This window comes from Podarcis pityusensis (genome assembly GCF_964106645.2).
Source record: "Podarcis pityusensis genome assembly, chromosome: 9".
In the NCBI taxonomy this organism is placed as follows: Eukaryota; Metazoa; Chordata; class Lepidosauria; order Squamata; family Lacertidae; genus Podarcis; species Podarcis pityusensis.
The window spans coordinates 9,070,183-9,087,659 of NC_138034.1; the positions used below are offsets into that span (position 1 = coordinate 9,070,183).

Below are 17,477 nucleotides of genomic sequence, written 5' to 3' on the forward strand. Positions count from 1 at the left end.
CTTCTCCTTCTCCTTCTCCTCCTTCTCCTCCACCATTTGTCCTGCCAAAATGGGTTCCTGTACCAAGTCCTGAATTATTTCTGTGTTAGTGTTCGCTTTTTGACTCAAGTTGGTCACATTCTGTTCCAAATTATCAACTTTTCATATCATCCATCTTCTTGTGAAGCTGTCCCAGCGAACAGCTTATCTTACATAAAACAGTCACAATGGCCTCTCCTATCAACATTTTTAAATAGCCCAAGGTCGCTCTCTGGTTCCCAAACTCCTTTTCTGCAGGTGGAAATTCCCCAGTTACAGTCCTGTTACAGTTTCAAAAGCTCCCTCTAGAGGGAAACAGTCTCCACTTGTATCAGTTCTTTTAAACACAATTTCAAACATTAAAGATAAAATTTCAGTTACTTTTCCTCTTTTTTTTAAACGCAGAAAGGGACAATGGAAACAGTATCTTACTCTTGTTTAGCTAACTGTCAAATCCATTCTGTCAAAAGCACTCTCTTCAATCATCATCTGGCAGCCCGTTCCCAGGTTCAAAGCAGTGGTAATCTGATTTCTTCACTCTCTCCTGCAGGCTCACTATATCCAAAATTTCCCCCTCTTCTCCTGCTTCCCAAGGGGGTTTTGTAACTTTAAACCGGTGGAAATTTAATCCTTTGCCAAAAACTTTTCTTGTAACGTCTTTGCTTCAGTCAATTTACAAAAAAGGAAGGCGGACTTCCTGTTTGTGACCTCCCGAATTAAAGTATTTAAAAATCCAATTTTCCGATTTACTCACAAGTAGTTGTTTGAAATCCAATTGTCCACAGGAAAAAGTCAGCACTCTCCGGCAACAGCAATGCGGCTTCACTCCGTGAAAAAAGCAGTCGATTCAAAGCACCGCGCCACTCACCCCACGTCACTCCGGATCCCCAAAACAGGGTTTCCCTGCGAGTAGGGGAGGCGCAAAGGTGCCAGCCGAATCCCACGTCCACAGGCTTCTCCCGCCTGTGGTTTTTAATGGGTCTCCGCCTCGCCGTGGCGGTTCAGACCCTGTTTTTGCGGAGCAGGTTCCTCCCGATCGGAGGAAATCCGCCATTGCCAGAGGCACCAACCCGGAAGTCCCAGCCTAGTCTTCTCATAGTGACTGACCAGCCTGCGAAGGAGGGCATACAGGCAGCAGCACTCTGCCTACCTGAAATTCCAAGCAAACTAGCATTCAGAAACATACTGCCTCCAGCAACAATTCTCACATATGGCCACCAGCATTGTACACACGCATACCCTCCAACGTTTCTCTGATAAAAATAGGGATGTCCAAAAGAATAACAAAAATATATAAAATATAAAATAATAATACAGCGGTACCTCGGTTTAAGAACTTAATTCGTTCTGGAGGTCCGTTCTTAACCTGAAACTGTTCTTAACCTGAGGTACCACTTTAGCTAATGGGGCCTCCCACCACCGCCGCACAATTTCCATTCTCATCCTGAGGTAAAGTTCTTAACCCGAGGTACTATTTCTGGGTTAGCGGAGTCTGTAACCTGAAGCGTCTGTAACCCGAGGTACCACTGTATAATAATACATATTAATAAATAATAAATATAAAAATGTAACGAAACATTAAACATTTAAGAAACCTTTCCTATACAGGGCTGTCTTCAGATGTCCTATTTAATAATAGTACAGTGGTACCTCAGTTTATGAACTTAATCCATTCCGGAAGTACATTCTTAAACCGAAACCGTTCTTAAACCGAGGCGTGCTTTCCCTAATGAGGCCTAAAGGGTCTTCGTTCCCTCCTTCCCCCTGAACTGTCTCCAGACAGGCTACTCCAGATAGCCTTTTTCCAGCATGCAAGGAGCTGCTGATGTTGGTAATGGCCAAACCAAAAGGCTATGGTGCAAGAGGGAGAGTAAGCAAATTGAGGGGACACTTGGTAGGTGGCCCAAGGTGTACTATTTGAAAAACACTGTACTAAATCAGGTGCATGTCTGTGAGAATGACTGTAAAGTACTTTGTGCATTTGTGATATCTGTAAGCTGCAAAATTCTGTATATTTTTTAACAACTTGGTCTTGAGTGAATATAAATTCCAAACTTAGTTCCAGCAACTGATCTCAAGCAATCTTTAAGCAGCAGAATGCATTCTTGTGCATGTTTAACCAAAAGCAAAACCAGAAAAGTAACTACTCAAACTTAGAAGAACTTATGCAGGTGTCCTGCTTGTAAGTGAACATATAATTTTTATTATTTTAAGTAAAATTTTAATTAATTCATGTAATTTACATTAAACAAAGTCATCCTGTTACAAAAAAAAAAAACCCCTTCCATGCATACTTAATCATAAATGTGGTGCTTAATTGGGGCTGATTTCAATGGCACATCCAAGTCATTAAGCTTGTCAGACACTCAATCAAGGCAGCATACAAACTATTTGAAAAGGATAAAACGGAATTTCATAAATACAATTTTTAAAAGGTAAAGGTAAAAGGTAAAGGACCCCTGGCCGGTTAAGTCCAGTCAAAGGCCTCATCTCACTTTCAGGGCAAGGGAGCCAGCGTTTGTCCACAGACAGTTTTCCGGGTCATGTGGCTAGCAGGACTAAACAGCTTTTGGTGAAACGGAACACTGTGACGGAAACCAGAGCTCACGGAAACGCTGTTTACCTTCCTGCCACAGCAGTACCTATTTATCTACTTGCACTGGCATGCTTTCAAACTGCTAGGTTGGCAGGAGCTTCCGATCAGCAAACCCAAGAGGCTCAGTGGTTTAGACCACAGCGCCACCTGCATTCTACAAAACCTACATCCTACAAAAAACCACACATAAGACAGCAGCATAAAATCAAGTTAATCACGACATCCTTTGCAAATCATTGCAAAGCCCAGCTACCCACCATTTGCCAAATGGCAGAAGTCAAGCAAGTTTTCCAGAAGTAAGGATGTCATGATAACTCCCTCTGAACCCTAAACATTTCCCCCTCTCACTGAGGGCCACTGTACCTTGACTATCGTTAGGGCAGTGGGTGGAGATGAGACTTAGAACCTGGAAATGGATCTGGGGCAGAGGGACAGGAAGGGTTAACTTGCTTCCTCTATCAAAGTTGGTTCTCCCTGCATCACACCTGCTGGGGTAAAAAAGGTAAAGGGACCCCTGACCATTAGGTCCAGTTGTGGCCGACTTTGGGGTTGTGGCGCTCATCTCGCTTTATTGGCCGAGGGAGCCGGCATACAGCTTCCGGGTCAAGCCGCTTCTGGCGAACCAGAGCAGCACACGGAAAAGGCGTTTACCTTCCCACAAGAGCGGTACCTATTTATCTACTTGCACTTTGACGTGCTTTCGAACTGCTAGGTTGGCAGGAGCAGGGACCGAGCAACGGGAGCTCACCCTATTGCGGGGATTCGAACCGCGACCTTCTGATCAGCCAGTCCTAGGCTCTGTGGTTTAACCCACAGCGCCACCCACGTCCCTTATCTGCTGGGGTAGATCATGGCTATTCTACATCCCATGGGCTTGATCCCTAAAGGAGCCCTTTCCAAACATCAGCAGTTCAGGTCTATGGGGAGAGCAGGTAGTGGGGGGTCATAAGGGATAAATTAATCAAAGAAGTCGTTTGGAAAATGCCATTGTGGTCAGTATATGCAGGAAACAAAATTGCTAAATACATAAAGGATTATGAACGATTCACACAATTCTGTCAATATTCCCCACGCTGGCAGTTGTTGACTTCTGCAGTTAATAATAATAATAATAATATTTATTACGGCCATAGGCCCATACAGAAAAAAACAAGACATAAATAACAGCTTGTGCACGTGGGTAAAAACAGCCGCTAAAACACCACTGTAACAATAAAATACTATGAGATGGAATGACATACTGCGCCTTAATTAGCTTGTAGTGCTCCTTGGCAACGCTTTTGGGTAAGGACAGCGACCAGAAACCTAGCCACTTTCAGGGTCGTATGGGTATCCTTATCCTGCAAGATTTGGGCAAGGTGGAATTTTGGTGGGGTACCCTCTAGTTTCTGCATGATTGATCCCAACAAATTTGCCCGTGGCCCGTTGAACAAGGGGCAAGTGAACATAATGTGCTGAAGCGACTCCGGCGTCTCCTTATCACATTCGCACATGGCGGAGGCTTGGCCCTTTGAGAATCTATGTCTCAGAACATTGGAGGGAAAAACGTTAAACCTCGCTTTGGTGAAGGCCAGCCTATGGGCAACAGTCGAAAGGGAGGAGAGGTATGATGGAACGCAGTAAGTTAAAGTAATACCAATGTTCTGGGGCGAACAAACACCTCCCCCCAGCGTATAATTTCGCTGTAAATCGATGTCATCCAGTCTTTGGCGGATCAGTCTTTGAGCAGTGATTTGATCTAGTTTTAGGGAATCTAAGGGAGAGATTCCGTAACTCAGGAGTTTGGCATGAATTCTACTAGTCCAAAGGCTGGAGAATTCATCTCGCCATAAGCATTGGACAAGGTAATGGTCTGGTAATCTATGCCACAATGATAACCAATAACTGAAGACTTGCTTCCACAGGCAGGTTTCTAGGGATGCGATCTTCAATTCTAGTCGCATGGCTGCGTTACTTACGCACAGGGGAAGCATTAGGATCCGACGTAGGAATTGGTTTTGCAGAGTCTCAAGAGGAGCAAGATCTGTCATCACGGCCCAGAGCGGGGCAGCATAGGCAAGCGCGGTAACCACTTTTGCCTTGAACACCTTTAGGGCCGAGGGAACATGCAAAGCTCCATCCGAAAAGAAAAATCGGAGGAGCGCATATGACAGAGTTTTGGCCTTATTAAGTAGGTGTTGAATTTGTGCTTTCCACCCCAAATTGTATTGAAAAATAACTCCTAGGTATTGAAATTTTAGGACTTGCTCTATTTTTGCTCCGCCAAGCTTCCATTCGTATAATCTCCGACTTCTGGTGAAAATCAGAATCTTAGATTTAACATGGTTGATGGTTAATTGGTTGAGTTGACAATACGTGGCAAAGATCTTCAGAGCTCTGGTTAGTCCAACACGTGTATAAGATAGAATTACCGCATCGTCCGCATATAAAAGGAGTGGACAGCGGTAATCCGCTAGTCTAGGCGCGTGTGTACTTGGAGATGAGTTGACTAGGGGTGCTCGCATGTCGCTGATGAATAGGTTGAATAGGCAGGGAGCCAGTATACATCCTTGGCGCACTCCCTTGTTTATTGGTATCGAATTTGTGAGGTCGCCCGCAGGAGTAAGTCTCACTCTGGCATGGGTACCTTCGTGGAGCTGACTTATAAGCCATAGGAGTCTTCTATCGATGCCCTGTTTCGCAAGTTTCTCCCAAAGAATATTTCTAGGAACGCTGTCAAAGGCTGCCTTTAGATCTAAGAAGGCAGCACAAAGGTAGCCCCGGGGAGGGGAGGAGTACTTCCGTGCCAGATGGTAAAGAACTATCGCATGATCAGTTGTAGAACGTTTAGTTCTGAACCCTGCTTGTTCATGGCCAATCTGGTTAGTCTCATCTACCCATCGCGATAGTTTAGTCAGCAAAAAGCTGGCATAAATTTTCCCTATGATCGAGAGGAGGCTGATGTTGCGGTAGTTTTCCGGCTCCATTGGAGAACCTTTTTTATGAATTGGTACTATAATGGCCTCCTTCCATATTTTGGGGATGAGACCGGAAGCGTTGATTGCGTCGAAGGTTTTGGCCAAGATGCCAGCCCACCATTTTGGGTGTAGTTTGATGGCTTCAGCAGGGATCAGGTCGGGCCCTGGGGCTTTGCCCGGTTTCAGCTGGGCTATTAGCTTAGCTATTTCGTCAGGATCGGTGGAAGGCCAAATAGGTAGGTGGGAAAACAGATGCATCAGATGGTCGGAGGGGGCATCTGCCTGTGAGAAACATTTCTTCAGGAACAATTCCCATGTCGGTGCTGGGATGACAGCCCTTGGGTATTTCCTCGCCCTTCTATTAATCAAAGACCAGAATTCCCTGGATCTATGTGGCTTTGAAGCAGTAATCAAGGCTTGCCAGCGATTTTGTTGCCACTCACGTTTGGCAATTTTCTGCGTGCGTTTGTAAACTTGCTTGGCTTGTGCATAACTAGCTGGCAGAGTAGATGCATCAGAGGTCTTATATACATTATATATAGCACGAAGGCGCTGTCTTGCTTGTTTGCACTGAGAATTATACCAGGGGGCACCGTAAGTATACTCGTTTCGATTTAATATTTTGGGTGGTAACCTGAAGAAGGACGTAAGATCAGTCGTATGATGGTGGAAGCGTTTCAACACTATGCTATGCTCATCTGAGGCAGAGCCTATGTTGGAATGGGGCCCGAGGATTTCTTTTTGAAAGAATTCCTGATACCTTTGAGCCTGGGTCTCCGACCATTTGATTCCTCTTACTTGGAGAGATTCGTTGGTTACCATCTGGGTCGCATGTCTATGGGCCTCCGACTGCCAGTTCAGGGAAAGCTTGGCTACCAGAGGAAGATGATCACTAGATTGTACATTCTCGATCTTAAAGGTGGAAATACACTTAAGTAGATCACTGGAGACCAACAGGTAATCGAGGACGCTGTTTGATTTGACGCTCAGGTGAGTGAAATCCCCTGGAATATCAGGGAGGCATGTGCCGTTTAGGGGGACCAGATTTAAACGGATGGCCATTTGATAGAGGAGTACTCCAGCCTCATTTGCTCGTTGGTCTTTAGAAGTTCTCCTCATGATATGTTCCAGATCATAATTATCAAGGTTTGGGGTAACCCACCATTTAGCTTTGGTCAGCGAGTCCCAATTTGCTGCTGTGCGGGCGTTAAAATCGCCACCTATTATGGCCGGGGTGTTTGGAAACTTAACATAGCATGAGAGCAAATGCTCTTCTAGCGAGCCCCATTTAGAGCCCAGTTCGGAGGAAGAACCCCCAGGTGGCAAGTAAACATTTGTAACTAGAAGTGAGATCTTTTCCCCCTCAATCAGCCCGGTAAGGGCGTAAGGAGGCAAGGCCTGTACTAGAGTAAATTTAGAATGTAGGTTGAGGGAGATGCCTATTATTTGGCCCCCTTTGGGGCGGCCTCCTTTCTGAGAGGGGCAGGCAGGGAGTTCTAGAAGCTCAAAGCCATTTAGGGCAATTTTCTCTACTTCCCACGATTCTTGGAACAAGATAATATGAAACAGGTTAATATACTCCAAGAATTCTGGGTCAAGTTTTTTTCCCCTCCAGCCCGCAATGTTCCAGCTGAGGACTGATAGGGGGGAGTTCCTGTTGTGACCAATTCGCTGTCATTTCGGGGAGAAATGTGAGTCCTTTGGAGGTAAGGCAGACCCCACAAAAAAGTCAGTTATTTTACTTTGCATGGCAGGCACCTGCTGAAGGTACCTAGTCTTAAAGTTGGTAGTGAGGTATTCTGGCTGGGGCGACAAAACGGGTCTCCCGCTGGCTAACCCAAGGGCGGACACTTCAGTGGGAAACTCCACTGGATTTGCTGAGACTGCCCCACCGCGAGGTCCAAAGGTCGCCGATGAAACCATTTGGTTTATATGTCCGGCCGGGTCTTCAATCAAATCCGGGCCATTTTTTGATGTAGGTGGAGCACTCCCCTGACCTGGTACTGGCGAAGGTACGGGGGATGCTCGGCGTACTGGTACCGTTTGTATGTCGGGTCTATGCCGCTCAGGGGAGTATGAAGACTCCAATTCCGGCATTGATGGATTAGATGGTAAGGAATTGTTTTGGTGGAAGGAACTCTGAGTTACACTCCTCAGCGGGGGACTCTTGGAGGGCGAGTCAAAATTTATCAAGAGTTGGGATGAGAGGCCAACTTGTGAGGCAAGACCTGGGTCTGCCAAGCGTCGGTGGGTTTTGCCCACAAGAGGGGGAGGCATGGGTTTAGGAGCTGGACTAAGGTAAGGAAGACTTCCTGCTTCCTTAAAACACGACTCCGAAAAGCTGGCAGGGATATCCTGAAAAGTGGGCAGGACTTTTCCGTTCTTCTGGACATGTATGAGCTGATGATTTAGTACTTCTAGTCTATCAATTATTTCTTGTTGTTCTCTCGGTGGAAGGTCGCCAAAGGTGGCTAAAAGCTCTCTTTCCTCCGGCGGGGTCAGAGAATTACTTGCGCCAGTGGGTTTCTTTAAAGCTCGTGGGGGCGTAGGGTAAGTCCAGTTTCGGTACGGGTGGATATCCTCCGAGAGAGGAGGCTCGATGTCCCGAGGTACTCCTGACCTCTCCGACAGAGTCTGCTCCGTGCCGTGGCCGGCAAGTAGAAGGGGGTGGGTCATGCTATCCATAAAAACTCTTGTTGGGATGATATCATACCTAGCCAAGAGTGATTTCTGCCTGATGATAGCTGAAGGGATCCTTGGAGAGTAAAACGCAAGCATCACTTTCTGTTGCCTGAGGTGTTGGTTCAAAGGTAATACTGCAATAAGATCGCATTGTGAGATTTCTATGTTTAGGAGATTGCTTAGATGCTTTTTAACTCCACTCAGAGTAAGCCACCTTGGTGACCCTGCCCCGATGTTTAGGCAGATTTTCTTAGGTTGCAGGGACAACGCTTGATGTTTCAGTGCAGGATTTGGTTTATATTTAGGGATCACACTTCTTTTTTTGGTTGGAGGTAAGGACCTCTGGCACTTCAAGTCCCCCGTATCTACAGTTGGTTTAAACTCTGACCAGAGGTTATCAATTTTCTGTTCGAGGTTACATAGCTGGGAGGATAGCACATCAATCTTCTTGAATATGCAATTAAGGGTTCTGACCACAAGATGGAGATGTTCCTGTTGTTCTTGTCTTGCGCAGTCCTCAGCTCCAGCGTCCTGCACCACCCTCAATGGGACACTCCCTCTTCCTCCAAGCTTGCCGTCCGTGGTTTTAGTCTGAGGTAAAAATAATTCCTCTGGTGTTGACGTCGTTTCTGGAGACGTTAGAGGGTAGAAACGGTTCTGAGTTTTCACCCCATAGTAGTGTTCAGTGGGGTCACTCCGTTTGCCAGACACGGGGGGGTCGGTTTTTAATTGTTTGGCTCTTGGGGAGGACAGAGCCTCGTCACAATCCCTTAGGCGTTTGCCTTGGCCCATCATTATGAGTCTTTTAAAATAGCAGTGCTTAAAAGGTAATAAAAGGTGGTAGAAATAGAAATACAGCTGGCTGTAAGCTGGCGGAAAACCAGTAAGTCAAAGGCTGCTTCCAAGGCTGCCGGAGAATACAATTATCTGCTCATTAAAGCTGATTTACGATGCAGGCTTTACAATTATCAGCAATGTGAACTCCTGGCATGGGTTCCAGCACTCTGATACAATCTTCAGCAAGAACTTGAAAGGCTGGGTGCCACAACACAGATTTTAGGGAGGATTCGAAATGAACTCCGGCAAATGCGTCTTACCTCGTCGCCATCTTCGACCAACTGCTTCCTACTTCTGCAGTTACTGAATCAATCATTTTTACCTGCTGCCAGCTTGGGAGGCAGCTGCCTCTTGATAAACACATATTGAGGCACATATTAAAGATGACCATGAAAATTCTCAGCTGCTGCACACAGAATAAAACATTGTTTTTCAACATCATGGTGCGGAGAGAAGAGAGATTTTTTTTAGTGACTTACTGCAGATAGTGTTTTCATTTATTCTCTCTGGTCAGAGATAAGGAAACTAGATTTATTTATTTACTTATTGTTCACCAGTGTTCTCAGCTAGAAAAATAAATAAATCAAAACGCCAAAACTATTACATGCGGAAACCATCACTAATTAGTTCCCGAATTCAATTTTATATAACCTGTGTGCAAAGAAAAGGGCTTTTTGGAACAAGAATGTTAACTACAGTGGTACCTCGCAAGACGAATGCCTCGCAAGACAAAAAACTCGCTGGACGAAAGGTTTTTTTGTTTTTTGAGCTGCTTCGCAAGACGATTTTCCCTATGGGCTTGCTTCGCAAGACGGAAACGTCTTGCAAGTTTGTTTCCTTTTTCTTAACACCGTTAATACAGTTGTGACTTGACTTCGAGGAGCAACTCATAGAACGCGGTGTGGTAGCCTTTTTTGAGGTTTTTAAAGACTTTGGTGATTTTTGAAGCTTTTCCAAAACTTTCCTGACACCGTGCTTTGCAAGACGAAAAAAATCGCAAGACGACAAAATTCGCGGAACGAATTAATTTCGTCTTGCGAGGCACCACTGTACTGTTATCACACAGTGCTTTAAACCCTGATTCAGATTATATGAAAGGTTTCCTTTAATTAATTTCTAATTAATTTGAAATTAATTAGATTCAAGAGTAATACCCCCAATAAAGGAGGCTACAGAAGTCCGGATAATGGTTAACAAAAGTCCCTTTTGTTTGTTCCCTTCATGTGCAGGCTAAATGCATGGAAGCACAGATATCAGGGACTGCATCAACAGACCATAGTCAGTGGCCATGGTCCCCCTTACTGGATGTACAGATATTGTTGGCACCTGTCTGCTTGAGAGGCAATGGAGTCCGCCTCCGGGGGTGGAGTCAAACTGCTGGAGAATCACAGCAACAGCTGTGGCTGCAAACTTGTAATTGCTGCTTCTCTCATTGTTTTTGCTGCATTAGCAGCATCAAAGTGACCTCCCCAGGGTGCAAGCCTGGGCAGTGTGTATGGAGGTCCTGGGCTACCCAGATGACAAGACTGGGTAGTCTTGTCCTTGCTTATGTAGTCCAAACGAAAGCAGAGCAATACGTTTGGCACCAGCTTGGCTGCAGGAGATGCTGGAAGGAGTACAAGGAACCATCCAACCATCTTAGAGACTCCACTCTGGATTTGTGTAGGGTTTATTCCTTAGCCCTTTCTTCTCCTGAAGATGTCCCACAAGGCAGAAGGTATGGATTTTTCCACAGGGTTCACTCCAGAAGCCTTTCTCATGAATGAATATAACTACAAGGCAGTGGAAGTTTAGGGAAAGGTTACCAGATTTTTTTTCAATGAATCCGAGGACACTTTTCAACTTCCTACTAAATAGATTGATTTTGTCAGGGGACTGATTTGTAAATCCGGGGACTGTCCCCAGGAAACAGGGAGGTCTGGTAACCTCTCTCACGCTGACCTAGCCACTGTGATCCATGAGACGGTCACCTCCAGACTGGATTATTGTAACTCACTCTACGTGGGGCTGCCCTTGAGAATGACCCAGAAACTTCAGCGGGTGCAGAATGCCGTGGCGAGACTCCTTATGGGGTCTTCGCTGCGGGATCACATTCACCCAGTGCTATACCATCTGCACTGGCTCCTGGTGGAGTACAGGATCAGGTTTAAGGTGCTGATTTTAACCTTTAAAGCCCTATACAGCCTAGGACCCTATGGGACCGCGTCTCCTGGTATGTCCCACAGAGGAACTTACGGTCTTCAAAAAAAAAAAAAAAAAAAAACATCTTGGAGGTCCCAGGCCACAGGGAGGTTAGTCTGGCCTCAACCAGAGCCAAGGCTTTTCGGTTGTGGCTCCAATCCGGTGGAATGCTCTGTCACAAGAGACTAGGGCCCTGAGGGATTTGACATCTTTCCGCATGGCCTGCAAGACAGAGCTGTCCCACCAGGCCTTTGGCCAAGGCACAGCCTGACCCCCTCCTTTGATATTCCTCACAGAACTCTAGGCCAATGGTTGCCATTAGTTTGATTTGAACTGATTTTTATAATGAATTGATTTTAGAATGCTTTATTACTTTACTGTTGTCAGCCGCTCTGAGCCCGGCTTCGGCTGGGGAGGGCGGGATGTAAATAAAATTTTATTATTATTATTAATTTAGTTTCAGACTTTTCCTTCTTCTAGAAGGGCTACGTTCCCAGGTTGACAAGACCCATCTGCCCCTCACTTCCCCCAACAGAATGTGCAGAAACTGCCTTTTTGGGATTAACATGTCTACCAGTGACTGCATGTAGGAATTAAGATCAACTTATACGTCATAGACTCTTGTATAAATTTGTTCCGGACTCAGAAAGGAGTTTTAGTAAATAAATAAATCCGAGAAGAGCTGAACTCAGGAGTTTTAACACTGATTAAGCACACATTTCACATTATTATTTGGCTTTCCTTGCCATTTCTTTTTGGAAACAAAAACAGCATCTTGATGAATGCTAATTTTAATTTTAGATGAAACAGTGCATAAAATTTGCTTGGCTAATAACCAATGTTATGATCTCTTGGCCCAAATTCGGCACAGAGGGCCACCCAGATCGCTTTGCCCACCTCCTTGAAGTGGATCCTCCAATAGAAAACAAAGCACTTTTGTGTGAACAGAGGACAACAGCATATTTTCCCTTGAAATTACTTATTTTTAGCAGTCTAGGAACCAGAACATCTGGGCAGCGCATAAGAGTTAGCGCATGTGGTCTTGTTACTAGTTTCCCTCAGCTATAGTCATCAGAGCAGAAACCAGCAGAGCTCAGGCTGACAAGAAGAAGGTTTCAAAAATTCTGCATTCTTACTTGTCAGCCTGTGCAAGAGGGAAATAAAGAAGAAAATCACTATTCAGAAGGGATTCTGGTGGGACCAGAGTGTGAAGACCGATGCCACAGGCTCCTGTTGTGTGGACCACACCACACGCGCTCCCCGGTCGTGGCAAAGCTTCATATAGCCAAATCAAGTTGACTGGCCCCAGTTTTTGTTATTAGAAACAGTGACTCCTTCGAGGCACTAGAAAACTTTCCTGGAAAGGATTACAAAGAGAAAGACAAGGGAACAAAAACAGTGAGCATCATCTGAGGCCTAGAACTGCTATAGATCCGGCTGGTAGGGCCAGCCCAAGACATTTTGGCACCTGAGGCAAACCACAAAATGGTGCCCCTCCCTCAGGTGCCAGGGAAGAAGAGGTGAGTGAAGATCTATGTCAGGAACAAGGGTGGAACATCAAATTAACCTTATTCAACAGTTGAAATAGAAATCAAAGGCTGTCATAGAGGGCAGGGGGAAGAGAAGGAGTCCACTCCGAATCATGACAGGTGGGTGCAGAGCCCAGGAGACTCCAGAGGGCTGCCCCCAACATTTCCTCCCTTGGGGTGGGATGAAACAGTGCATTCCCTGGAGACCAGATCTGCTGCCTCTGTGGATCCTGCCATCTGAGGCAGTTGTCTCACTTTGCCTAATGGGTGGGCCAGGCCTGCAGTTGGGAACCATCAGCTTCCCCTCGTCAACCTGCAGGCCTCTCTGTGTTCCCAAACACTGCTTGTCCTTGGCTCTCATGGGTTATTGCTCCAGCTGGTTGCCTTCCAGTCTCCTCCTTCTTGAACAGTAAATCCACCCCACCCCCCACTCCAGTCAGCCCTGTACTTTTCTTGCTGCTTTGCTCATGACTGAAGTTCAGCTCAGTGGTTTTGCAATATAGGGTGGTTGTCTCTGGTGTTGGCCATGCACTTCTTTGGGCACCAGAATAGAAAATGTCATGTGTGAATGTCAGGGAGACTGAGGACAGAGCTGCCAGCAGAGAACCAGACATGTTAATTGTGAGTGCGACTTTTTTCATTGACAATGGAAGGTGGGAATTGACCTTTTTTCCTGTCTAAACAATTAAGCAGAATATTGTCTGCTCAATATACATTGTGTATCTCAATTTACTAAGACCACATATCTGCATTTAAAAAAAAAATGAAAGCAAGATTGTGGGTCAGCTAATGACCCAAATCTTTTTCTTCTTCTTTGGCGATCATTCGTAGCTGAGTAAGATTGTCTTCCATAAACACGGTTTTAACAATGAGTGTGTAAGTGACTGTGGAGGCCAATTCTGGATCCACACGTCCTTCCACAGTGGGGACATTGGTTTCCGGTCAGGAGTTGATCACGGTGTGGATTTGCCAAGCGTGCCTTCCTCTTAGCACGTTTCTCCCTTGCATCCTGAGTTTGAGTGTCTTCAAAGCCCATGACACCTTTGGTAAAGGCTATTCTCCAACTGGAGTGCTTGCAGGCCAGTGTTCCCCAACCAAACAGACACCAGATGGCATGCCCAAATTTTGGACATATGACAATCTTACACGAGTGGCCTAGCATGTCACAGGACAGAGCTGCATGCACAGTATTCAACAAAATATTTGAGTGACTGCCATTTCTGATGCTAAGAGAGTAGCACTGATAATACCAAGGTTGCAGGTTCGACTCTTACAAGGGACAGCAGCATATTCCTGCATTGAGGGAGTTGGACTAGATGATCCTTAAGGTCCTTTCCAACTCCACAATTCTATGATTCTTCTATGATTTGCTAGCAGAATATGATTTTAATGCTGGGACCAGTCACTTTTTGATTCACCCGCCAAAAAGCTCAGGGTAGTACACCTGGTTTCCTGGTCAGTCTGAAATGCAGCTTATTCTAAGAGAGAGTGGTTGGTCCAAGATCACCCAGGGAGTTTCATGGCTTACTATAGATTTGAACCCAGTAAAAGTCCAACGGTATTCAACGTGGTATCCTCTAGAAGTTGTCGGACTACAACTCCCATCAGCCCCAGCCACCATGGCCAATGCTCAGGGATGAAGGGAGTTATAATCTAACATCTGGAGAACAGTTCCTTGGCTACGTCTTCCCTAGCTGTTACATCACACCGACTCTCTAAAAATTGATTTATTAGCAACTTGACATTTCTCCAACTCTGGCTGGATTTTGCCCACTGCTTACTGCTTAACTGTAGGGAGTCTTAAGAACTGGTAGCACAAGGAGCAGGAAGCATGAAATCATGGACTTAGAGAAAATGGTAGGGGAATAAGAGTACAGGAAAAATCAGCTAGACAACACCAAGCTCACATTTGTCTAGGCAAGGTGCAAGCCAGAAGCTTGCAATGGCATATTAGATCAAGAGAAACCAATGGGCTTCCTACATGGGGAGCCACCCTGGAGTCTGAAAGCCCATTGCTGTCCCATGAACGATTCAGACAAGTCTCACCACAAGGGGCAAAAAAGCACAGACCCCAAAGTTCCTGGTTGTAGCCCCAGCTGAAATATTTGCTGACAACCATTCCACTGTGCTGCAGCCTAAAGAAATATGATAAAAGGAATATGAATTTGAGATTCCTGAAAGAATGTATATAACTAATATCCTTGTTTGGCTCACCATGACCTAAAAATAAAGGATACAAATTCTACCAACAGTGATGAGGTGAAGGTTCGGGACACATGTTCGTAGCAGAAGCACTCCATTATACTAAATTCTGCAAAACCATCAAAACTGCCAGAATGATATAAAAACCGCTTACCGGAAATGGCTATTTATTCTACGCAGATATAAGTGTCAATATAATGTATTTTATTCTGACAGTAAAAATGCATCTTTGAATTTGATTTGAACCCTTCAATTTCTGTGAGTTTCCAAGGAGCAAGATTTTCTAACACAGCAAAGTGCAAACTCGTTACAACTTGACACATGGCGGTGTCCTTAATACATGCATATGAATATGTAATTATAATTATTAATAGCATACACACACACACAGCCCTCAAACTGCACAGACACATAGAACACACCTCAAACTGATATTTTTAACACAGAATCAAAACATAAATAAATGTCACCTGGAGCATACAAGGTGGGCCGTTTACCATTGTCACCTGACAAGGGTGTAAAAATACCTTATCACATGCACATCAGAATAGGAAAAGTATTTTCCAAAGAGAGACAGCTGGCCTCACTTCTGCAAAGGAATTCTTTTTAAATAACAAAATGTTCCAACTTGGTCTCATGCTGTTATTTCACCCACCTTAAAGCAGAGATTAATCAACAAACACAAGTGCGTGCACACACAGACACCCCTACCCCTTTCAATATTTCAGTTTCAAGGGCTTGGCTGTCAAGAGAGAGATTGCAGAAATTTCACAGATTTTAAACACCCTGAAAAGCAGTCTTTCCAAAGCTCTTGCTGATAGAATTTTAATGTCATGCTAACATCCAGCAGTTGATTTATATTTCAAGAGCGGCTCTCTGCTTGCCAACTGAGATAACGTGAACATCGTTCATACATTGAAATCTGCCTTCATATGCCAAACCCCACAGGAGAGCACAATGCTCCACATTTCTTAATGCGCTCTGCTCCAAACAAATATGCAAACACATATGTATGTTTAACAGCACCGTTCCGATTTGGATGCAATTGCAGACTTCAGTGCAATTTAACCAAATGTACTGCTCCTGCATAGTTTACATTAAACAACCAAAAATGCATTCGTTAAAATCCCTCCCCTCCTCCCCGTTCATTTTACTAAATAAAGACCGCCACAAAACAGAGCAAAAAGCATAGTGGAAGAAGACAGTTACAGTGTTACCACTCTGCACATTTTAATGATAAAGAAAATAATGGTTGTTACCTGTATGTAGAGAACCTGTAATTAGCCTGAGAAGATACTGGGCGAATTTCAGTATTTCACGTTTACACCGTTTTCGACATCCACTCATTTTATGCAGGGAGGTATTCCTCTGAGGAGAGCCAGAACACTTTTGCTAATGAAAGTGAATAGTTTCTGACAGAGAACTTCTGTCCCAGCTCGCCTGCTCACAAGCTGCCTCACTAAAGCCAGACAAACTCCTTTGGATTTGTTTGAAAAGGGAGAATCCTTCAAAGGACTAGAGGAGGAAAAGAAAAAGCATGCAAGGAAAAGACTGAACTGACGGGGGATGCTGAACAGGGCGGTCATACACGGGTCCTCCTGTAACCCCCGTACGCAAGCTGTCTGACGTGATGATCACTTGTAGTAGATATAGGAGAGCAAAGGTACACTTTCCTCCGCTGTCTCCCTAGCAGATACTGCTGCAACCTCACCGACCATTCAGTCAGAGGCGGGGCCTGCAGCCTCAACTCTACACATAGAAATTTGTCCTCATCAATGAATCAGCATGTAAGCAGGTAGGAAAGAGATAGCAGGGCACCCAGTTTGAATTGTGGTTTTGCAAGGAGCAATCTTGCCGGTGGGATGTGTGTGTGTAGCTTTGCAATGATTGCTATGCACAAGAAAAAATATATTAAAGTGTGCAGTTCATGGTTGGGTTATCTACCCAGCCACAGTAAGACAATATACAACCTTCCACACCAAAAGCTCACCTGTCGGAAATAAAAAACGATCAAGGCGAAGGCAATCATTCTGTTGTGGCAGCAGCGGGGCAGATATAAACAGCCAGGCTTAACTCTGCAGCTTATTGCAAATACTGTGAAAAATAACAAACTCCACAGCCTGCCCCAAAGGAGTCTAAAGTTTTAGCAAATTTCCTTCAGCATACCAGGCCACAGCAACCTGGGTCATCAAATAATTAAACGTACACATTCCAGGAAAGTACTTCTAATGCTTAATACTTTCGTTGAAAAGAGGATGGCAAACCGTTTGCAAGACTTAACAACAACATTGTTTTAAAGCATTGTTTTATTAATGTAGTTAGTGCTCTAGAGAAAAATAAACCCCTCCCCAAAGACCCTATTAAGCATTTACATGTCTAACCTATTATCTAAATTTGAGGGTGGAGAAAAGGAAATAGAGGGAAGGAAGGAGACAAGCAAGCAAGTTTTGACAGGGGATAAATATGTGCAATTAC

The 17,477-nt window shown here is 44.8% G+C and overlaps 1 protein-coding gene across 5 annotated transcripts in view; it reads right to left on the minus strand.

Annotated features, from left to right (window-relative positions):
- The window catches only part of KCNIP4 (potassium voltage-gated channel interacting protein 4), a 411,322-nt gene that overhangs the window by 274,319 nt on the left and 119,526 nt on the right, over nucleotides 1-17,477 (minus strand). The window contains exon 1 of one of the 5 annotated variants that reach the window (XM_081020177.1): nucleotides 16,262-16,698. The exons of the other annotated variants lie outside the window; for them this stretch is intronic. Within the exon in view, the coding sequence (XP_080876303.1) occupies nucleotides 16,262-16,349 (88 nt within the window). The 5' untranslated portion in view covers nucleotides 16,350-16,698. Of the gene's footprint in view, nucleotides 1-16,261; nucleotides 16,699-17,477 lie in introns of those variants that run through there. 5 annotated transcript variants of the gene reach the window in all.